At 46.8% G+C, this 23,576-nt stretch overlaps 6 protein-coding genes across 6 annotated transcripts; 2 read left to right on the top strand and 4 right to left on the bottom strand.

Annotated features, from left to right (window-relative positions):
* Window positions 1-333: 333 nt before the first annotated feature.
* PLICBS_008897 (uncharacterized protein) lies at window positions 334-3,558 on the bottom strand (the record flags this gene model as incomplete). Its single annotated transcript, XM_065601488.1, has 7 exons — window positions 334-1,569; window positions 1,617-1,700; window positions 2,431-2,445; window positions 2,530-2,992; window positions 3,086-3,353; window positions 3,407-3,500; window positions 3,550-3,558. 7 exons carry the CDS (start codon window positions 3,556-3,558, stop codon window positions 334-336), a joined length of 2,169 nt encoding a protein of 722 aa, XP_065457560.1.
* A 1,402-nt stretch (window positions 3,559-4,960) lies between these two features.
* Window positions 4,961-6,142, bottom strand: PLICBS_008896 (terpene cyclase; the record flags this gene model as incomplete). Its single annotated transcript, XM_065601487.1, has 1 exon — window positions 4,961-6,142. One exon carries the CDS (start codon window positions 6,140-6,142, stop codon window positions 4,961-4,963), a length of 1,182 nt encoding a protein of 393 aa, XP_065457559.1.
* Window positions 6,143-9,688: 3,546 nt separating this feature from the next.
* PLICBS_008895 (uncharacterized protein) lies at window positions 9,689-11,676 on the top strand (the record flags this gene model as incomplete). Its single annotated transcript, XM_018324629.2, has 6 exons — window positions 9,689-9,806; window positions 9,866-9,927; window positions 9,996-10,149; window positions 10,206-11,221; window positions 11,301-11,421; window positions 11,486-11,676. 6 exons carry the CDS (start codon window positions 9,689-9,691, stop codon window positions 11,674-11,676), a joined length of 1,662 nt encoding a protein of 553 aa, XP_018176023.2.
* Window positions 11,677-11,868: 192 nt separating this feature from the next.
* On the bottom strand, window positions 11,869-12,324 carry PLICBS_008894 (uncharacterized protein; the record flags this gene model as incomplete). Its single annotated transcript, XM_018324630.2, has 1 exon — window positions 11,869-12,324. The coding sequence occupies one exon, from the start codon at window positions 12,322-12,324 to the stop codon at window positions 11,869-11,871; it is 456 nt and encodes a 151-aa protein (XP_018176024.2).
* A 687-nt stretch (window positions 12,325-13,011) lies between these two features.
* PLICBS_008893 (uncharacterized protein) lies at window positions 13,012-14,379 on the top strand (the record flags this gene model as incomplete). The annotated part of the gene is made up of 1 exon (XM_018324631.2): window positions 13,012-14,379. The coding sequence occupies one exon, from the start codon at window positions 13,012-13,014 to the stop codon at window positions 14,377-14,379; it is 1,368 nt and encodes a 455-aa protein (XP_018176025.2).
* A 96-nt stretch (window positions 14,380-14,475) lies between these two features.
* PLICBS_008892 (uncharacterized protein) lies at window positions 14,476-15,717 on the bottom strand (the record flags this gene model as incomplete). Its single annotated transcript, XM_018324632.2, has 1 exon — window positions 14,476-15,717. One exon carries the CDS (start codon window positions 15,715-15,717, stop codon window positions 14,476-14,478), a length of 1,242 nt encoding a protein of 413 aa, XP_018176026.2.
* Window positions 15,718-23,576: the final 7,859 nt, after the last annotated feature.

Here is a 23,576-nt window from a genome sequence, read left to right as displayed (position 1 = left end):
TTGTTTAATGGACGCAGGATGCTTGGGCAAGTCACACCTCGAGCCACCGCGGACAATGACCTCATTGCTATGCTTCCACGCACAATGCGTCAATGGCGCGTCGGCTCTCCCCATTGTCGGTCAACTCTCCCAAACGTACGTAGTCATGTGCAGCGAAGTTCCTGCCTCTATATGTTCAATTACATTCTATACTTGTTCTAAACTGTAACTGTTTCCAGGGTAAAAACTAAATGCTTTTCGACCTGCTTTGTTGTGTACCCGCTGAAACCATAACCTGTCACCAGACTGCTCGTAGATGTCGCTCTCATTTCCACGCATGACGAGTCTCGACCATTAGAAAATAAACAGGATGGTAGCAATGCTGACGAGAACAAGCCCAAAATGCGCCGTCGCAACATTGGCACTGTCCTCAGTCTCTGTTGGCTGAGGGTCGCCAGTCGAAGTTGGTTCATCGTGCCCCTTGGAGGTCGTGGTTGCAGCACCGAGGGGCACCCATTTGGTGTCGCGGATGACCTTGATCTTATCGCCTTTTAGTGGAGGGTCGACGTCATCTATGAGGAGGCCCTGGATCGTTTCCAGCGCGCACATCTGCTCGCCCAGCCCTGCGATGCCATCAAAGCCGTGGACGTACCAACGTTGGCCGCAGGTATGGCCATCGACGCCACCTGAGCACGAAACCGCTGCGGCCTTGGCCGAAGGAAGCAGCCATTTCTCGGCTTCGCTCCTCAGTGACGGGACGAGCTTCACTGTCTGCCAAATGAAGCGACTCAGATAGCCCTTGAATGTAGTCATGTCGGCAGTGCAGGCGTTATTTTTCTCACAAGCGGCTTCGTACATGACGTTGGTGGCATTCTCGAAAGGTGAAAAGAACCACCCCGCCCCCCTCAAGAGGTTCTCCGTTCGCGTCTTCCACAACTGGTCGCCAGTATGGTCCGCCAAGATGGCTGCGCCGTACAGGTAGATGCCGCTCGTGTAAGTAAAGGAGTGGTAGTTGGTTTGGCTGCAATTGTCGCGGGAGTCTGCTCCATCGTAGACGTGGAAGCGATCCGGATCAATGAATCCAACGTCAGAGGACCAATTCCATAAACGATTTGCCCAGTCAAGGTACGTGTTGTTGTTCGTCGCGCGGGCCATACGTGCCGCTAGTTGAAAGAAGCCGCCATTGCTGACCGAGTTCTTGTAGCTCAAGCCGTTTGGGTTTGACGCATATATCTGCCACCGAAGGCCACCGCCGCAGGTTGAAGGGTCCCATCGGGAGACCAGGGCGTTGAATATGTTTGCACCGAGATCGAGCCATGACGGCAGCGACGTGTTGGGCTGGGGGAAATTGCGCTCCGCAGCAGAGAGAACAGCAGATCCCCAGAAGAACAGATCGTCGTTTCCCTCCTCTAGCTCTCGTGCTTTTGGGGTGTAGTCGTGATTTGCGCCCATGTTCACCGGGGCCAGCAAAGCTTGGAGTACGACGTCATTGTATGTTGGATCGCGGGTGTAATAGTAGTAGTCCAGCATGGCGCCCCAAAGGGCTCCAGCCACCCACCAGTAGTACGGTTTCTGAACGTCGCCAACGTCCTGTCGGGTTCAGCATATTGCAACTCAACAGGAGAGTGCCTACTTACGACCTCATTTTTGGATACATTGCCCTTGTAATAGCCCATTGCATCGTAGGCGATGGTGGCAGCAACATTGCGAATCGAGTCTGCCTGCGCTGTCAGCCCAGCTGCCTCCATGAGGGCCTAACACTGTAGGTGGGTACTGGCCTGGGTTGGTAGTGTTCAGCGAATTAGGCGGAATGGGCGCTGTGGCCACTATTGCGGCCACGCTTGTAGCCAACCTCATGGTGAGAAGGGGTACCAAACGACAGAGCGAAAGGGAAGAGAAAACCTCACGGCCATAGCCGTCCTTTCCAAAGAGGCGACCGGCAGTGCGACAGACAAAGCGACGGACAAAATGCGGGCAAGCAGCGATTCATTAGGATGGGATCGTCGCTCAGACGGCTGGAGCTGGAATGCGGACAATACCACAGAGGGGCGGGAATGGAATGTTCAAGACCCGGCACGTCATACGAAGCTGCGTTCAATAGTACGGTCAATTCGCTGTATGGCGTTGTTCGCCCAATCGCCGGGTCACTTTGCTTCGTATAAACCCAGAAAGTTCGTCGCTCCCCCACTGCGGGGGGCAGGTTTTACGACATCACTTGCCTCAATCAGGGGATCCCGTCAGCCTATTCTTGGCTCGTCTCATCAAAGTTGTCGTATCCATGGGAAGGCTCCGCCAATCAATCTCTCAGTTGTTCGCTTGAGAAGAGGAGAAGAGACGGATTTTCTAAGATTATAGGGTACTTCTGACTTCACCTGGATATGGCTTCCTCCCCCACACGACAAAACCCGGCATATACGCGTGTGTACTCGGCTCCCCAAGCCTCTGCCTCACCTCAATGAGCGATACCTGTCATAACCGCAGTTAGCACGAAAGCGCACTCAAGACTCTCAAAATACGACGACGACGATGTGTGTGAGAGAATGTACGTACGTTGATCTCCTCAACAGTCCGGTCAAAGGCCCGGTTTAGCAGCTGGTAGGAGAAGCCTGCCAAGCCTTCCAGAAGGTTGGCCCTCCACATTAACCCGATCTCCTTGAGCCTCATGTCTCTAGCCCACCCGCCAATGGGCATCTTGATGCCTCGTTGTTGGACGTCGACAAAGCCAACTCTCTCGTACACCTCTTTGAGTGTAGCGCCGAGGATGGCGGGCCGATCGAGTTTGCCTGCTGCTTCGACCAGGTCGTTGAACAGGACAGCGACTGGATTGTCCGGAGTGAGTGTCCCGTCATCGCAGCATACGATGCTGTCGACTTCCTGGGACTCGAACCAACCGCCGGGCTCTAGCGCCTGGAAGGCTTGTTCCGCTATCTGCGTCTCGAATGATGCCCAGCAGCCAACGGTAGATCGTGTATGGATGTAGTCAAACTGGTGCGTGAAGTCCCAAGGGTCGGTCCTGGACGAGTAGGTAAGCCACTGAAGCATTGAAGGGGTTGACGGTGGAGCTGGCCGGCTGCGCAGAGTGACCGTAGTTGAACGGGGCCCTTACGAGTCTTCCACGTAGAAGTAAACGTTGGGAGGCACGTTTTCCGGCTGAATGGGGGACAAGTCTGTGGCGATGATTGTCGACCCGGGGAACAAGTCGCCCATGTCAATCGCCCAATCGCCGACACCCGTAGCAATGTCCAATATGCGAAGCGGCGGCCGCGAAGGCGAGAGAGGGGCAAAGTACAGACGGTCCCCCAGCACCCTCTTGATGCACTCGCCTTGCAGCGCAAGTCGCTCCTGTTCAGGCGCATCGTTGGGGAAGGCATATGCTTGTACGATCTGGTCAGCGAGAGGAACAGTGGCAAATACATGAAGCTCATACAGCCAGCTCGGTACGCATGGTATGTGCGGCCGAATTCTTCCGGAAAGCTCTGCACGCTTTCGGATAGGGATGCTGTGTCGCTCCTGTGGGTGTGCTGCTTAATCTCGCGTCCTTTACCCGCGGTTCGCATAGTAACTACTTACATGTCCCATGGCTGATGTCGGCGAATGAGTGGCCATGTAAGCGTGGAATCTCGTCGATATGCAGGCCTAGGAGGCACTCACTTCTGCTTCAATGGAGTTGCCTGACGTGAATGGGAGGTCAAACGTGAACTCGAAGCCCTGCAACGGCACGGCGCGCTCGCCGTCGCCGTCGCCAGCACGGCCCCCTTCGGGGTAATCGTGGCCGTCCATCTTTCCGACGAGCCCCAGCTCCAAGTCCGCTGGAGGCGGCGAAGCACCCGAGTCGAGCTAAGATGGATGGAAAGTTGGACTTGGGAGCTCGGCTGGGGCGCGGTGAACACTTGAAGAAAACTGCGAAACGTGCGTCCCTTGTCCGCTGTGCCGACTCGGGGCGAGCCGTGTCAGCGGGCTGACCGTTGACTACCGTGTTTCACCCCGAGGCAGCCAGGCTCTTTGGTGGAGGACCAGCTCCGCGTGAGCTTGCTGCGGGGCTCCGTGTGGTGGCACAAGCCCTCTGTCGTGGCTCTGGATGCAAGGGCCGGGCCTGAACCAAGCCGGCGGGATTCCCAGCAGTCTGGGACGAACCGTCCGTCGACCCATGCCATGCACGCTCAGGCCACGACGATCGACTCGCATGGAGGCTGCCAGCCGCCTTGTGGCGCGGCGGCTTGTGCAGCCCAAGGTCCTTTTGCAAAACAATGGTTGCATCCAGGGCTTTGGGCCGTGTGCTCTGCCCGCTTCCCGTTGCGCTCCAACCCGACCGCGCATGCCGCTCCGCGTCGTGGTTTCTTTTTTGCTGACCGACATTGTGGGCTGGTTTGTTGCCGCACTTGAACCTGTCCCGGCAACTCCCTGCCCGTTGTGCTTTGCACTTCCGTCAGCCCCACCGAGCCGTCTTGGGCGTCGAGCCGAATGGCTTCTGCGGCAGGGCACCATTGGCTGCAAGGCCATGCAGAGACAGGGAGGGCGGTAGAAGCACAGGAGACCTGTCATATTTCTGCGAATTCTGTCCCGCCAGATAACCCCGCCTTCCCACCCACTCGCTTCTCCTCATCCTGGCTCTGTCTTGTTCAACGGAGGTGTCTTGCTCGGAGGTCCCGGGGCAATGGTTCGCCCCTGTTCAACGGAACCTCATGAGCTGGGAGGCACGAGCACGCACGGCGAACTCGCGCTAGGTTCAATTGCCCTGGATCAGGGTCCTGTTGTCCAATTCATCACCGAACTCTAACGTGTTGTCTGGGTTTGTACACACATTCTAAACACGCATACCTTCGTCCGACGCTGCGTCAGCGCCTGTGGCCAAAGGAATCCCTAACGTGACCACCGTAGCGCTTGTCACCAAAGTCGTCGCAAAACAAGAGTGCAAGCCGTACTCATCAACAGACAGCTCGACGAGAGATCGCAGACACGACACCGTCTAGGCCCGGCGGTATTAAAGGTAGGTCGTCAGAATTGCAAGGCCGGCAAGTATCCAAAACAAGCGGAAGAGATGCGTAAAAGGCAAAAAGCTTCTTGCACGTGCAAAAAACGGCGTCGAAGTTGCTTTTGCCGTCAGGCGGCCAACGGCGTCGTATGCGGATAGCGGCGAGTTCTTCTCAGTCGCCATTGCTTCCAGCTGGACCTTGTCCTCGGGCTCGACGTAGGCTCCGGGAACGTATCGACCAGTATTCTTGACATGCCAAGCGTAGACTCCCTGAACCAGGGTACCGAGATCCGCCACGTAGTCTTTCGCCTTTTGTTGCCATTGCCCAAAGTCAGGCAACTCGCTCTGCAACTGAACAAACTCGGCAAGGTCGGCGTCGTGAACCCCAAGAGCCTTCATATAAGCATCTTTGAGCTCCAAGCCAGACTCGCGCTGAATACTGATCACAATATTGACGACGTCGCCTTCCCGTGAGAGCTCTTTGGGCAGCGATATGAAGTCGTTGTGGTACCCGATGATCCTTGCTATGAGGTCGTGCATGCGCAATACGGCGGGATGGCTGAACACCTCACCTGGAAGGTTGCGGTAATTCTCGTGTATGCACAGATATTTTGCATAGCATAAGCCTCCCGAGGTCTGCCGGCGAATTGACTGATAGACAGAGAAAGGGGGTGGCTCGTTCTTTGCGTTATAGGTCTTTTCGCGGGCATAGCCAATCATGAGTTCCACAATCGAGGAGACAAACTCGTCAAAGAGATGAATAGGCATAGAACAGTCGAGACACTCTTGTCGAATAGCATGTATTTGTCGATAGAAACCTGGTTGTGGTAGAGTTTGCTCGTCCCCATTAAGGATAGCCAGTATGCGGCGTTTGACATTGTTCAGCTCATTGGGGTCGCTGTGGTCCATTATATCATCTAATATGGCCAGAAACGCAGTGAAGCGCGCAATGGGCCGTAGTTCGTCTATGGTCAAGCTCGGAAACGCACGAGCGGCGATGTCAGTCAGTCGATGCCGCTTGTGCGCTTCGCGAGCGGACCTCGACTCGAATTGGCAGTCGGCATCGATCCATTCATAGTATTCGTCGGCCAGATCTTCGATGAATGGGCTGACCAAGTCCGGAAATGGGTACGCGGGCCGCGGCCAGTCGCGCAGCTCATGATAGATTCGGAGTTCTTTATCTTTACTCATCATGAGCAGGCATGGGACAACGTAAAGGACGGGTCATAGAGTAATGAGTGAGGAAGCGATACTGAAGATCAAGTCTCTGCTCGCCTTGGTGAACTTGGCACCTCGTGCGGCCCTTATTAAAACCCTCGTCAATCTTCACCGGAACGCCGTCATCCTTAGCCCGTATCATCATCACTCCTCGGCTAAATGCAGATACGCCTGGCTCCGAGCTATGTAGGTGCTGCGCCACTCGCCTAGGTACACCGACAACTCAACCATGTAATAGTACGATGATTTCTCATAAACGATTTGATCAGAACCCCTACGTGGGCCCCTGGCGTGCCCACATATATCTAGCGTCAATGACATCCCAAGAAATCTGCAGCCCGCCCATGATGTGTCTGGGTCCCATTGGTTACCATGCAACCGACGCACTCCAAGTCCCAGTAGTATGGCACGCTTGCTGACGCCAATGCTCTATATCTTGGTTGATCTCCGCCGAACTTGAAGTGGTTGAGCTGCTGCCGCAGTGGCCGCCGAACAAGTCGGATCACCCATGGAATCTCCACCCCGCCTATTCGTCACAAGCGAAGAAAGCTGAATCATCGTGCTTGGCCGAAGGGCATCAAATACTCCGACTCTTTGCTCGCAGTAGACATTGTTCGCCGTGTTGACCCTCGGAGCGCAGACATCCCGGGCCCTCAACACCACCACCTATCTCGGCAACCGTCGCCATGGATTTGAGTAAAGTGGATCTCTCACTGGGCAACTGCATTCTCGCATTTCTGTCAATTTGCATTCTTAACGCTTTCGCCATCTCCCTATATCGGGTGACACTACATCCTCTTTCCAAGTTTCCCGGTCCCAAGCTAGCAGCAGCGTCTTATATCTACGAGTTTTGGTATGACGTTGTCCTCCAAGGGCGGTACACGCGGCATATAGCACACCTTCATGAGGTTTACGGTAGGAGCTGAGTGACGCGAACTTATTTTCGTAACTAAACGCATTTTGATCACATTATAGGTCCTCTGGTGAGAATAAATCCAGACGAGATACATTGCAATGACCCAAACTTCGTCGATGTGGTGTATTCCCATGGGAAGGCGAAGCGAAACAAGTCGACCCACTACCTTGCGGCGATGCCTTGGGGGTAGGTCTCAGCTCCTAGATACCCAACACCATCTGTACACAAGTACTAACGACGCACTTGGCAAGGCTCCGGCTGGTCAGTCAATACTTTAAAGTCAAGGATGGTGGAAACTGTCAGCGACTAATTGCGGTACATGTCTGCAGGCGAGCGTTGGGACCGCCGACCATGATCATCACCGCCTGCGTCGATCGCCAGCAAGCAAGTTCTTCTCCAGGTCACGGATATTGCAGCTCGAAGGCATGATCCACGACAAAGTTCAGCGTCTTTGTGATAAGCTATTGTCAGATGACGGCTTCAAGCCATTCCAAGTCGCAGCTGCCTACTCGTGCTTTACTACCGATGCTCTCACAAGCTACTGCTTTGGTCATAGCCTGGGAAATTTGGAAGAGCCCGGCTGGAATCCGGCGTTCAAGGGAACGATTGACCAGATCACGGGGTTATTCTACCTAAGCCGACACTTGCAACCGTTGGCGTATCTTGCGGACGTCTTGCCGCTGTAAGCCTCCCCGCCGAAACTGTAGAGGCGTTGACGCAAACAGTCCTCAGTTCAATCTGTCGCCGCATTTCGGGTGAGATTGGTGCTTTACTGGCATTAGTCAGAGTATGAACAACCCTGCCTGTGGTGCTCCGGAATGTGATCTGACGGGTGCTAGATCACGATACCGCAGCTCGTCGACAGGGCGAAGACTGCCGAGGCTGTAGACTACTCGGGGAGGTCCCGCCCGACAGTCATTCAAGCCTTGCTAGATTCCGATCTTCCTTCCGCCGAAAAGACACAAGACAGGCTCATAAGCGAAGCCGTTGCCATGGTTCTTGGTGGAACGCACAGTATATCTACAGTACTCACGATTGCAACGTTCCACTTACTCAGCAAGCCGGCCATGCTCGGAGCGTTGCGCGAGGAGCTTTTGGCGGCCGTACATGACGAGACTCAGCTGCCGACATGGGCAAAGCTCGAGACTCTTCCGTATCTCAGTGCTGTAGTGCTCGAGTCGCTGCGGCTGATGCATGGGGTTGCCAGTCGCATATCTGTCGTCGCCACGGACGAGGAGCTAGATTACGTTGGGCAATGGCAACAACCCAGTTCATCCACGATCACGGAGACATCGTACTCAATTCCGCGGGGCTACGCCGTGGGAGTATCGGCATACATGGTTCATACCAACCCCACGCTCTTTCACGATCCCTCTTCGTTCCTTCCAGAGCGGTGGCTCGACGCCGACGGGCAAAGGACGAAGGGGTTAGAGAGGCACATATTGTCTTTTGCTAAAGGCAATCGCCAGTGCGTTGGGATGCAGTGAGTACTTTGCCATGAACGTTGAAGGACCCTGGGTTAACCGGCACACACCAGCTTGGCTTACTGTGAGCTGTACATTACAATAGCGGCGTTGGCCCTACGCGTCTGGCCTCGGATGAGCCTCTATGACAGCACGATAGCGGACATCGAGTACGATCACGACCAACTCATTGCGATGCCGAAGAAACACAGCAAAGGCGTTCGAGTAATCGTCTCGTAACCTCCTGTTCAATGCCAATGGGAGTTTGTCTTGTCGTGCAAGACTCCATTGGAAGCCTTGCCCCGCTCGGTAGGGGTTCAGCGGCAAGGGTTCGGCGACATGCTGCCCGACAGAGATCACGCATAGGCCATCAGGAACTGCGCCGTCCAATTGGCATGAGCGATAAAACAATGACGCGCACGCATCAGACTGGCTCTCATGGCCGGCGCGACAAGGGATATAAGCCTTGCGATCTTGGACAACGTTGGATTGAGTATGTCGGTATGGAGATCCGTGGGCATGATGTGAGTATGTATGGCTTCCATCGGGCCGTAACGCGGTGGATGGACGGAACCAGTAGCCTCGCTATTCCGCCCCGGCCCTGACACAGTGTATCAGGTGCTAGCACGAATCTCTTTCTGCCAAACATGTCTTCAGTGTGGTACTGTGCTGTAAAGTGTCATGCACCTGGTTCTTGACGGCACTTCCATAGACCAAGCGGCGCAGCTTGTTGCCTGCCCGTGTCCATCTCACTAAGCTACTGAATCGGGCAGGGGGACCAACGGCCCGAAGTTCAGCTCTGTTGTGCGGAGTTGTTCAAGCATTGAACCTGGACCAGCCACTCATGCGTCGTACAGCACCGCGCGGGGTGTAACCTGAGAGACGTCTGGTTGGTCTTCTTGAAGCTGGGCAGCAGGTGCTACCAACGTCGGGCGTGTTGGTTGCTTACGAGGAGCTTCGGCTACATTTCACCAACAACCGCATGTGCACGGTGGCCGAGCTTGGCTTCTCCCGCTTCCGGTCGGCGTCGTGTCGAATCAAGGCTTCTCTTAAAATGCACGGCGCGTCGCACACTGTTTGGCTAGATTCTCTAGATGTGACGAGCGCGAGAGTTTTGATGAGCATAAGCTGACCTGAACGATGGCGCGCAAGAGCTTGTTGACATACCTGGAGCTGCCCGTCAAGCCCGGACAGGTTGAAGCGACGGCGCTGCTCAATTGGGATGTGCAGCCGATTGAGAAAGAGCGGCGGACATGGGGTATGAACTCGCCGTTGCGCGAAGCATCGTGAGGCGCACCTGCTGACCACGAGATGTAGGATGGACGGCCTTCCTCAGCATGTGGAGCACCGGGGCGTTCTGCATGAGCAACTTCCAGATTGTAAGTGACACGACGGCGTTGCATTGCAGCTGTTTCGTCTGATCTCGTCTGCTAACTACTGCGACCAGGGCTCGAGCATGCTGAGCTTGGGGCTGAATTGGTGGCAAGTCATTGTGCTTACACTGGTCGGCCACATCCTCGCCGTATCGCTCATTCTGGTGTCGGCGTGGCCTGGGTTCGAGTACGGCATCCCGTTCCCCGTGGCCACGAGAGCTGCTTGGGGTAGGGTCTCTTGACACGCCAAGTGTTGCCTGAAGAGAAGACTGACGAGTTTGCAGGGCACTTTGCGACACCCTTTGTGGTGCTGAACCGCGTGCTCCTCTCCGTCATCTGGGGCGGCATCCAGGCATGGCAGGGCGGCCTCATGACCTACGTCTGCCTGCGTGCCATGTTCCCATCCATTGACCGCATCCCCAACACCCTCCCAGCAGGCACGGGGACGAACCTGCCCCAATTCGTTGGCTTCATCGTATTCTTCTTGATCCAGATACCCATGCTTTTTCTGAGCCCCAAACGTCTGCGCTATTTGGTCTGGGCTGGAGCCATTGCCGGATTCGTGGTTCAGCTGGGTCTCACCATTTGGGCTGTCGCAACCATGGGCGACGCAGGTTTCGGCGCGGTTCTGCACGACGGAAAGGAAGGTGCATTATCGAGTTCTCAATTGGGCTGGGCGTCCATGTTCTGCATCTGCCTTACGATCTCCAGCATCACCAGTCTCTCGATGAGCATCTGCGACTACACTCGCTACAGCCGGTCGGTTAAATCAGGTGTATGGGGCCAGGCGCTGTCTTGGATCCCCATCTGGCTGGGCAACATCTTCGGGATCCTAACCGTCGCGGCCACGCAGCGGCGATTTGGCGCGGAGCTGTGGAGTGTTATCCAGCTCTTGATGGCCATGCAAGACGCCTCTCCGACTTCCGGCACGCGCGCGGCCGTCTTCTTCTGTGGCCTGGCATTCCTGGCGGTGCAGCTGGGCCTCAACATCACCGGAAACATCTTCTCCGGCGGCACGGATCTGGCTTCTCTGTTGCCGAGATACATCAGTATCCGCCGCGGACAGTTCATCGTCGTTGCTGTTTCGCTCGCCATCAACCCGTGGTATCTCGTCTCCGCTGCCGCCGTCTTCCTCAGCGTCATCTCGGGCTACACCATCTTCATTGAGCCCTTCCTCGGAATCTTGACGGCCAACTACTTTATCCTGTTCCGGCACAAGTTGAAGATTGAGGACCTGTACAAGTACAAAGACTCCATCTATTTCTACGGGTGGGGTGTCAATTGGCGGTCTGTCGTCGCGGTATGCTCACTCCTTCTCATGCTCTGCCACCGCCGCAGGGCCCATTCGCTGTTCTGAGCTAACTCCATGACTTGTCAAGTGGGTGTGCTCTGTTGCCCCGCACCTCCCTGGCTTTGTGAGCTTTGTGATCCCGAAGCTGGCGATTACTACGGGGGCTCGACAGCTGTATTACATTGCGCCTTTCACGAGCTTCTCCATTGGTGAGTGCCGTCTACTTGGCGACGGGCAAGCTTGTGTCTGAGAGCGTACACTAATCCTGTCCAGCATTTATTGTATCCCTCGCGCTTGGCTACTTCTTCCCGGTCGCGTCCCAAGAGGCGTTTTTGCGCGAGACGACGAAGGCCGAGGCTTTCCGGCGCAAAGAAAACTTCATCGCTCATTTGACCACTGGCAGGGGTCTATCGGAGGATATGATGGATGAGAAGGATCCGGATGCCACGAGCGTGAGGTACTGACAGACAGAAGAACATGAAGCCAGTCCGATGATGTGCTGCCCTGGATAGCACTGCGACCTCATCTAGTTACTGCCCGATGCTGGAATAGTTCCATATAGCAGCAAAAACCAATTTGCCGTACACGCCATTCCTCCATGCTAAGTTGTGTCATGAGCCAGACTTGACGTGGTGGCCATCACGCAATGCTGCCGTTTAGATATCGCGACACAGCCTCGGGCCAAGCTCTCGAAAGCCGTTTTGTTTGTAAAAGCTCAGCGTGCGACTCCATTTCGGCTGAGCCGGTGCGCAAACCTCCAGGCGCTTCCATCCTCGCTGCTGCGCCTGAGCCACTGCAACGGCAATGAGACGAGGCGCCACGCCCTGCGACCGCATGCGCGGGCAGACGTATAGCTCCGAGACTTCGCCAAACTTTCCGCCGGCGTAGATGGCCGTGCACTCATTGATGGTGACGACGCCGACGGGCTCGTCGTCCACGTATGCGAGTGCTGCAGTCACAGTCGGATCGCCAATGACGTCGGTTGCAGTGCGGGTAAGGCTTTCGACGTCGGGGCCCTTTCCGCTCCAGAGCTCATCCAAGAGGCCAAAAAGAAGGCTGGCGACTGTTTGTGCGTCCGCCGGTCCGGCCAGGCGGGTCTTGACCTCCGGCATGTTGCTTGATTGTGCTTGCTGAATGAGGGTTGACGACTTCTGCTGACGTGCAGACATGACACAGTTTGGGTGTAGATGATGTGAAGCTCTTTATCCGCATGGGCTCTTGCTGCGAGCTCGGCGCTGTGTGTCATCCATGGTTAGCGCATCAATGATGGCTCATTGCCCAACGTCAAGATTCCGGAGCATGGAGTGGATACCTCCATGTCGGTCGGATAGACGATCCTTCCGGCTTATTTGAAGGATCCTTTGCACAGGCAATTGCAACGCATTCTGAACGTTCTCACCGATTGACACACCGGGGCGGACAGTGCCCTGAAGGCCCAGAGGGCCCTCCACCTGGAAACCACGGTATCCAGGCAGCGAGGTGGGGGCACACTTCGTTGTTTCGCCGATGTTCAGAGGGCGCGTCCACCTGTTCAAGGTCTCCTGCATCAGTCGCAGGCAGCGGAGAAGTCACGTAGACTCCACAGTTGTTGAACGGCTGGCAATCTGGTAGCAGGCGTTTGTGCGGGGGAGGCCTCTGGATCACTCACTGAGAACGATGGCTGTTGTGATGGGCGTTCTAACTTCTCTGACCGTCTGACGCAATGGGGCGCCTCAGCGACAACTCTATCAACCCCCCGCTTCAAACTCGATCAACGACAAACTCCACGACTCCTCGCGCGCAAGCTTCAGCATGTCGCGATGTCGCCCGGGTCGAAGCCCTTCATCGCCGTAGAAGAGGGGCACGGGAATGGCCATCCCTCGTCCGACTTTCACGACCCGGCCTCTCCCACTCTGGACGAGGTCCTCCGCAAATACAAGAGAGCTGCCTGTTCAGGCGTGCAGTGCCCCCACCCCGCCAACGCCTGGTTCCGAGATCCGCGCCCGGAAACCGGACGCGGGCAACGTAAATCCAACACCAGGGTACTGCGCGAGCTGGTCACGGAGCTGGCGCCGGATGCGCCCGAAGTATGGTCCGTCGTGGAGAGGTTCCAGTCCAACGATGACCTCGACTTGCTGAAAGAGGAAAACGAGGCATCCCTGTTCCCCCAGTTTCAGCGGCTGCCCGCCGAGCTGCAGGAATGGATCTGGCGCGCGGCCATCCCCCGCCGCTGGGTTCACTTCGCGCAGCCCCAGTTCCCGGTTGCGAGATATCCGCCGCTTCCTGTGCCGCAGGTCGCATCCGTATGTCGTGCGGCGCGACATGTCGTTCTTTCTGGGGGTGCAAATGTGGTGTTCCGGCAACACAACACGGCTGGCTGGTCTGACGACATTGAGAGACCGCCAGACGCCTCGACTACGAGGTATGAACAGCACATACCCGCGGGCTTTCTCAATGAGCAGGATCTGCTGTACATTACGCAAGAGCCGTATCTTGGACATGTCCTGGGCGAAGATGAGCTGGCCGCGCAGATGGATGGCGACGTCTCAGTAACGACGTGGAGCGCAGAGAAGGTGCTGGGCGTCGTTCAAGACGCTGCATCGCTCGCCGTCTTCTGGCAGGATCCATGCTTCTACTTTCTCGGGCAAAACAGCCCCGATGATCGTTCAGGCCAAAAGCAGATTGCCAGGTGGTCGTTCCTCAAAGGATGCGCAGCACTTCAGACCCTCTTCGTCAATTTCCGCGACCAGCCCGTGACGCTGCAACTCCCGCTCATGGGACCGACTTGTACGACACCGCAGGAGCGCCGCTGGAACAGCGCCCTCAACCTTGTGAAACTGTACGACGATGACCGCCTCGCGCAGCTGACGCGCCTCGAGACCAGTCCGACGCGCACCTCCATGCCGCGATACCGCTACGATGCCGGCAAGACGCCAGGCGGCCAGGGCAAGCACCCGGGCAGGTGCCTGAACTGTGAGCGCGTGCAGTGGGAACTGCACCACAAGCACGTCGTCGAGCGCTTTTGGCTGCAGCTCTGGGCTGACGAGCTGTGCGAGGCGGAGAGGGCTGCCGTGTTTCCCTCGCGCAAGACGTACGATGCCAGTCACCCGTGGACACGGAGCAAGATGAAGCGGGCACCAGAGTTTGTGCCCGTCGTCGCGATTAGGATCGAGATGCAAACTGAATAGCAGATTCACTCATACCTATCTGACATTGCGGCAATAGTGCGTCTGACGGTGGCGATCCCGCCGCCGACCGTGGCCACGGTCCGGCGCGACCCGCGATCAATTCGTGCAATCACCATTCATGAACGGCTCCAGCAAACCCGTCCGCAGTGCACCCTTTGTATCGATGCCGACTTCCATCGGCTCCAACCCCCGATCCTGGTCGAAATGCACGCTGCCATAACGCATGTAGGCGGCAAAAGTGTCCTTTGCAATGTCTGCGTCGCGATGCTCAGGCCGACTCCAAATGTCTGCGAGGAAGGGCACCTCGCCCGGCGGTGCGTGTGAGAGCTTCATCGTGGCCGTATTGGCGAGCATGTGGTCGACGACCCGACTTGCCTCTTCTCGCAAGGATATGTCGTCGCCGTCGCTCGTCGACTTGGCGGAGAGGAGGGCAAACTCCTTTGGACCCTGCCACGAGCTCACTCCTTGCAGGTAATACATTTCGCTCATGGACGGCAACAGAAGGACGTGCGCTGCGTAGTACTCGGGTCCGTTGAAGCCGAACTCGGCTGGTTCGATGACCTTGCGGAGACGCTCAAAGCATTGAACCTGCGTCAAGTAGTCACCTAGGAACGCCATGCTGACGGTTGCTTCCGGCGCATTGAGCTGCTCCGCGGTGAGCTTTGGCAGCGGAATTGGTCGCAATAAAGGGTGCTTGTGAAAACTAGGGGCATATGCATTGGTCTGCTGGCCCCAGACGGTCGCAAAGATGTCGTGCCAACGTTTGATGAATAGGTTGCCCTTCCTGGCCGCGATGAAGCTATTCATCATGCTCTCGACACCAGGACGAAGCTGCATGGTGAACCCACCGACCTCGTAGGGTGAAGTCGGATCTGTGATAGCGTTCCAGCAAATATCGTCAACGTGCCGGAAAAGTATCATGCCGACGTCCATCCAAATCCCTCCGTGCTGGTAGATCAGGGGCAGTCGCACTAGGTCAGCCTGATGCTGGCCCACAGTCGGCCCATCCATTGCGCCCTCGTTAAACGCCTTGGGTAGCACGGTCTCCATGTCATCGAGAAAGTGCCGGACATTTGTCTCCGAGTCTGGAACGGCATCCAGCACATGGACTGTCCAGTCGGGACCGAGGCGGCGCACCCAGTTGATGACGTTGCGCTGCGACCACGCCGGCATGGTCTTGAAGCCCGAGTTCCAGAAAGCCCATACATTCTTCTCGGAGACGACTTCATGGCGCTCTTGCAGCCAGGCAGCGATCTCTTCGTCTGTTCGACGATCTAGCTTCTCTGCGGGGATGGCGGTCGTGCCCGGAGGCGGCTTGATGAGGCCCGTGACGGTCATGGCGGGGCTTGCGGTGTCTGAGAGGAAGATAGAGTGTGGTGAGACAAAAGCAGTATTCCCCAAGACTGGTACTCGTCGAAGTCGCCGTGTTTTAAGCCTTGTGAACGAACTACGCTGACAGTGTCCTGTCGAGCTTTAGTGATGGTGTCCGGCCCTCGGTCACGTTCGGATTGAAGGACCACCCACGCCGCGCGGGCAACACCACAATTATGTGCGATTTACCCGCGCCTCGCACAGAGCCCATCGAGTCGACCACACTCAGCCGGGCAAGATCCAGGCCAAGAGGGCGATTGGCTGCCCTGGACGCTTTCCGCCTCGCGATGGCCAAAAAGCAATATGCGCGCGGCCTAGCGTCAATGCCCACCCGGGCAGCGCGCGATGGCGGGTGGCGAGACGTCACGGACTCACGGACCTTGGAACAATAGGGCCACCGACCCCGGGTGAATAGAGCGCTCCGCCGCTGGGGCGACAGAAGTAATGCGCGCCGTGGGCAGTTGCGAGGGTGATGTACAGTAAGGAGTGCATGCGGCGTGTTGCGCAACCAACACGCATGAACTAGTTGAGACGGCCCGTCCGGACATGGCAGGCGCTTGTCGCAACAGGCTTGCTCTGCGCAAAGAGAACGTCTCTTTCAGTCTTCGGGACGATGGCTTGTTTCGCCGGCCTTCTCTCGGCAATCCCACTTGTCTGGCCACGACGCTAAAGGCTGGTTGTCGCGATGAAGTCGACTGGAGGATGCGGTTGCAGTTGCACACGTTGACGACCGGGTCTCACATCACAAGACGTAGCAAAGACGCCCTGGCGCACCTTCTGTATCGGAAGCAAACAAGCGGCCTGCGCGGCATCTCGCGCTCTGAAGCTTCCCTGGCGCCCTTGCGTGCCTCGGTCGGTGGTGTGGCGGCCATCATGGATCACGGACACCTCCTCGGCTGAAGCCAGCACACCTGCGTGTGTCAGTTGGGCACGACGACCGCCAGGGTGCGTTGATGTCGGCCATGTATGGAGTGACGAAAAGTGCAAGACTGCATACTGTAGTAGGAAGAGCACCGCTCGAAGACGTGGAACTGGAGTTGACGAGACAACCCTCTGAGGCCCATGCAGCCCGGTCTACCTCGTGTAAGCTGAGTTGGGGGACAGCAGCCAATTAGGGCAACGTCAAAAACTTGACGCAGACAGATCTTATGTGAGGTTGTGCTTAAAGACGGTTGAACGCGGGTTTTTACTGCCCGGGACGTCAAAGAGTCCCGGACAGATCACTGCCGGTCATATCGTCGGCTATGGGCGGCAACTTTAGCAGCTGCGCGTCGTCCCGTCCGCATATATACTAGGGTATAAAGTTAGATTGGGTACCCGGATTTAGGTTACCTAAAGTACTCTAATAGGTAAAAATAGGGTATAGGCCCTACCTATAGGTACCTAAATATATATATTAGATACCTAAAGTACCTATAGGAATTAGATGGTTCTTTTAAGGTACCTAAAATAGACCTATATTAAAAAATTATGTTTAACCTTTTTTTAGATAATATATTTATATATTACCTAGCTATTTATTATAATATATTAATTATTTTTAATAGTAATCTATAGATTTAATATAGATATATATATATTATATTAAATCTATAGATATATAGATTATAAATATATATATATATATATATATATATATATATATATATAGCAATTAATTTTAATAATTATATAATATATTTAGAATAATAGTAATAAATAACTTAATTTGACTAAAACTTATAATATAGTAGCTCTTTATCTATAAGCTTAATATTCCTCTTAATATATATTTAAACTAGGTTTAAAGGCTACTCCTTTATATACTAGCGTTTTTAGCTATAAGTATAATAATCCTAAATTTAATAATCCTTATTAATAGAACTATAAGCTATTATAGCCTCTTAAAGATAGGTAGCTATATTTAGTATTAACTAAATAGCCTATTATTTAAATACCCTCCTATAAGGAATAAGCTAGTTAAAATAGCTTACTTTAATTATTAGACTAAAGGGTTTAATTATATATCGAACCGATAAGGAAAACGCTCTAGATTTAGATATAAGTATATAACGGCTTATCTAAATAGTCGATAGTTATATTATTGCGGATAGCTAGGGTAATTTAGAAGGCTAAGAGCTCTTTACTTAACTTGATATATCCTACCTTACTCTTAGAGTATTATTAAGTAGCTACTCTTATATTAATAATTCTTATATAGCCTAAGACTCTTACTTTAAGTATAATTAATATAAATTATTATTATAAATAGAAAGGGGGGCTATAAAGGTAAGGTTACCTTAATTTATACTAAAATAAGCTAGATAGAACTTATTAAGGTTATTCTTATCGCTAATAATATATAAGTATTAAAGGGCCTTTTATAGCTTATAGAGCTAGCGCTATTAAACTTTATTTTCTTTCTCCTTAAAGAGAAATAAGCGGTCTTTAAGGAGACTATCTTTCTAGCTTAATATATACCTATAGATATATAGACTAAATCGGTCTATAAGTATAGTAATAAAAAGATAATAGCGCTTATAACTATTAATATTATAGTAAATACTCTATACTCTCTTAATCGAGACTATACTTAGCTAAATATAGAGATAGTCGCGAGTTATTATTATAATGCCGTTATAAAGCGGCTTTTTAGAAAGCTAGCGCTAGAATTTATAGAGGTCTTTATTTAAATAGTATTACTTTAAGAAAAAGGCTTAGTAAATTACTTAAGGCTCCTTTACTTTTTATATATTTTATATTTAATTAGTAAAAATACTTATTATAAAAGGGGCTTAATAGACTTTTAATAGGTTTATATAAATTACTATAAGATAATTATTAAAGGGTAAGTCTTAAGCTTATCTTTATAGCTAAATAAGACTATAATAGGTCTTTATATATTTAATAAGAAAGAGCTCTTTATATTCTTTTCTAACCTTTTTAGACTTATACTTATAAAATAAAGGCTCTATATTTAACTAGCGGTAATCGTTAATAAATTCCGATAATATTAATATTAATAAAGATATAATAATATATATAGCTCTATCCTTATAAAAGTACTTACTATATTTATTAGCCTTTTATCGAGCTTTATTAATTATAATCTAGAGGACGTTATATTAAGTTCTCTTCCCGCTAATATTAAATACTTAAATATAGCCTTATAGGCTATTTTCTAAGATCCTTAAGTAGATAAAAATAAATCGTAAGATACGCTAAGAATTAAGTAAAGTTAGACCTTTATAGCGATTAATATAATTAATTAACTAAAGAAAGATTACCTTAATATTAATAAAGAAGCTTACTTAAGTCTAGTCTTCTATAATAAGTTCTTTACTTTTAAATAAGGTTACTATAATAAATTTATTAATTACTTTACGTAATTTATATACTTATAAAAGTATTAATATTATTGAGTTTTAATAAGTAATAATATTACGTATTAAACGTAATAGGGGATATATTAAGTATAACTCTTATTATATATCTATAAATATTACGCTTAACTTATTACTTTAAGATATATATATAGCTAGGTTCTAGATCTATAGGTATATAAGTAATTATTAAAAATAATTATTATAAATATATACTTTAAGAATTATAACTAATAGGAGGCGATTTTCTATTATCTTAGGTATCCTTTTAATAAAACGCTCTAGCTTAGCTTTAATTATATCGTTATTTATAGTAATACCTTTAATATTATCGTTAGTTATCTCGTCTTAATATTATTAAGACTTCTTAATAATAATAAGCTTATCTATATTTAAAATCTCGTTAGTAATAAGATTAAGAATATATATAATATATTAAATAAAGGGAATCTTTTATCTATAAGGCTATTTTAAGTCTTATTATTTTATATACCTCTTTAAGCGCTCCGAATTAATATAAAAACTATTATCTATAATAATAAAACTAAAGGCTTTTATTAGCTTATATAGTTAGTATTCTTTAGCGTTAAGGTAGCGGATAATCTCTTAGTTTTACTTTTTAGCTAAAGTATCTTTCGAGATATTAACTATACTTAAAGTAATGATATATAGCCTCTAGTTTTTATTGAGGAAGTAGCTTAATATATTAAAGATCGTTTAAGACTATATATTTCTTATCTAGTTATTAATTATTAAAGAAATCTATAAGCTTAATACTATTTATTTAAGGATACTTTAGCGTATATATAAAGCGCTAATATAAAGATATTTAGCTATAGTTAAGGTAATTAAGATTAAGATAATTAAATAGATAAACTTAAGAAAGTTGATAAAAGCTAGGTTAGAAACTATATTTATAGCTAAATAAGTCTTCGTAAAAAAAGCTATAAGTAAGTTACGGACCTTATTATATTAATCTATAATACCTACCTATAAGGTAATTAATATAAATAATTAATATAATAAGTTATTAACTTATTTAATAAGAGACTTAAGAATATAACCCTTATTAATTTAAGGTAAGGCTTTAATAAAAGATACTTTTTTAATACTTTATTATTATAGAAGTCTTATTAAATTTATTAAGGTATATAAACTTAACTTAATAATATAAATAAATAACCCTTAGCGTACTATCTTCCTTAATGCTTTAATAAAAGGCTTTTTATATCTAGGCTCGGTAGGTTATAATAAAAATTCTAAGAAGGCTTATTATAAGAGAGGATATCTTTAATATAGCTAATAGAATAAATCGATTAAGCTTACTTCGAAACTAAAGTATCGACTTCTATTAAGTAAGGAACTTTATTTATTAAGCTATATTCTTAATATTAAATAATAAATAAGCGATTCTAAAGATAGTCTTAAGCCCCTATTTAGTTTACTTAAGTAGCTATAGCGGTAGGGATAGTAATTAATTAATATTAAATATATCGGAGTCTATCTTATAGTAAGTAAATAAGAGAGTATTAAAATAAATAAAATTAATTAATATAAATCTAATTAAACCCCTTTTAAGCTAATTTATTAATAATAATAACGTATAAGCTTAAAAATAAAGTTATATTATATTATATTAGTTTATTATATAACTATAAAAGAAAGTATAGCAATATAAAGCTAAGAAAATATCATTAGATTTTTATTAGAGCTAGCCTTATATAATAATACTTTAAGAAAATTTATCGTAAAATAATACTTTAGAAATACTACCTTAGATATATTAATTTCTATTAAAATATAATTATATAAATATATATATATATATATATCTAGCGCTAATTAATATAAATAGTTATTAAAAAAATTCTCTTATTCTATAGTTTTTTTTAAAAAAAAAAACTATTAATATATAATTATAAAACTATTAAATTATATAACTTTTAATACTTATATATAAAATATAAATATCTTTATTATAATTACCTTTTTTTTTCTAAAAAAATTATAGATAGGTTTTTTTATATAGTATTTTTTAGAGATAGTAATTAATTACTAAAAATAACTACTATAATTAATAATAGCTATATTCTAACTATTTACTACTTAAAGTTTAGAATATAATTAATATTTATTAAAATCTTACCCTTTATAGGCTATAAGCGAAATTAGTTATTAAAGACTTAATATTTTATATCCTCTATACTAAAAGTAAGCTTATTAAAGTACTTAATAATCTTATCGATCTACTTATTAAAGATACTATCTTATAGATAAATAAGGCCTAAGAGATTCTCTTATATATAATTTTATTCTAGGTTATTTATATAGAAATAACTCTAGTTATATAAATTATAGATTATAGCTATTTTAGATAGCTTCTAGAAGGCCTTTTACTAGCTCTAGATAAAAAGAGGGTAGGCATATTTCGTCTTATATAAGATACCTTAATAGATATTAATAGTAATTAATATAAATAATTACTATAATTAAGGGGAACTTACTGTTAATTATACCTCGAAAAAGGCGAAAAATAATAATAAGTAAAGTAATATATTAACTTTATTAATACGCGCTAAATTAAAAGCTTAGCTAGTAAGAAAATTATTAATACGTTTAATATAAATAGTATCTTAGTACTAAAGTCTATTTAATAATATATAAAGTACGAGAAAGGTTAATACTTATGTTAATTTAAAGGCTACCTTTCGATAAGTAGATAGCTAGACTTAGAAACGATAAATTTTTATAAATATCGTCTCGATTTACGTTAAAAGAATATAATAAACGTTATAGAATATAAGTTACTTATCTTACTATAGAAAAGTTAATAAAAATCGACTTTTACTTAAAGTTAGATATACCTTAATCTTTTAAGCTATTAAAGATATTATATCGTCCTTTATAATAGTATTAATAAAAGCTTTATTATCTTAATTAAGCTTATTATTTAAAATAGCATTATTATACTTAATATCGGTATTATCTATATCCTTAAAGTCTAGGTTATTATTATCCTCTATAAGCTCTACCTTAATAATAATTATATTCTAGCTTTACTTAAGGTAGCGCTATATCTCGGTATTAATAAGTAATTAATATAAATAATTAGTATATTTAAAAAGGGAACTTATTACTATACCTTAATCTCTCTAGCGTATTACTCCTTTAAGGCTATTTATATAGCTAGAGAGGTATTCTTATATATATCTTATTCTTCTAGCTTCTTTAACTTATAATACTTCTTTACCTTTATAGTATTCTACCTATTCTCTTATTCTCGCTTAATAAAGGGTAAATTATTATAGTAGTCTTTAATATATTTAGTATATAGATTCTAAGAGAGCTTAGATTCCGCTTTATGCTTTTCTTTACCTATATTAAATAAGTAACTTAATTATTATAAATAATTAATATATTCGCCTAAAAGTATATAAAATATTTATATACCTTATCTATGCTTAAGCTAATCGCTCTCTATATTATACGTAACTTAGAGCTAAATAAGGTAATAAAAGAGATATTAAAAAAGACGAAAAGGGCTAGAATTAAGCTAATTAATATAAATAATTACTTTAAATATATAGAATATATACCTTTAGAGCGTAATATTATAATATATAATATATCGCTATAAAGATAAGGTTAGTAAAAGGAAGAAGTTAAGAGAAATAAGGTTAATATATAATAAGGTAGGTATAAAGACCTACCTTACCTAGCTACTAAAATAGCGTATACTTATTAACTAAGCTAGAATTAGCCTATAATAAATCTCTAACTATATTTTATACTATATTATTTTTTCTCCTTCCCTTACTAACCTTTATATACTTACTTAATATTACTATTATTATATTTTATACTTACTTTCTATAAATAAACTATTTTCTATTTATTTATATTAATAAATTATATTAATACTTAATAGCTTTTTTAAGCGATATTTATTAAATAGGCAAGAAAGATTACTATAAAAGCGCCTTATAAAACTCTAGGTAAGTAAGTCCTATATATCCTAAAGTAAAAAAAACGTCGCTAAAAGCCTAGCAATAAGTATTAATTATTATAAATAATTACTATATTACTAAAAGGCAAAACTATTATATTATAAAAGATCTACTTTTACTAAAAGTCGATAAACTATATTATCTTTTATGCGTCTTTTACTTACTTTATTAAAGAAATTGCCTATAACTATATACTTAAGGTATATTTTAGATAGGACGCTTTATTATATATCTAAGAAGTAGCTAAATATATTATTACTTAGATATTTATTAATATATCTTAAACCTATTATAATAATCGTTTATATTAATTATTTTTTAGCGTTAAACTTACTCTCTCTTTATATAAAGCGCGTTATATTTATATAAAAGGATATTTAATGCTTATATAATATCTTAAATATTTTTTAGGACTAAAGCATTAAGTTTATCTTAAAAGGCGCTTTTAATATATTAC

Source organism: Purpureocillium lilacinum (genome assembly GCF_023168085.1).
Source record: "Purpureocillium lilacinum CBS 284.36 DNA, scaffold_6, whole genome shotgun sequence".
NCBI classification, from domain to species: domain Eukaryota; kingdom Fungi; phylum Ascomycota; class Sordariomycetes; order Hypocreales; family Ophiocordycipitaceae; genus Purpureocillium; species Purpureocillium lilacinum.
The sequence above is the reverse complement of the archived record's forward strand: the minus strand, read 5'-3'. Positions and strand labels throughout refer to the sequence as shown.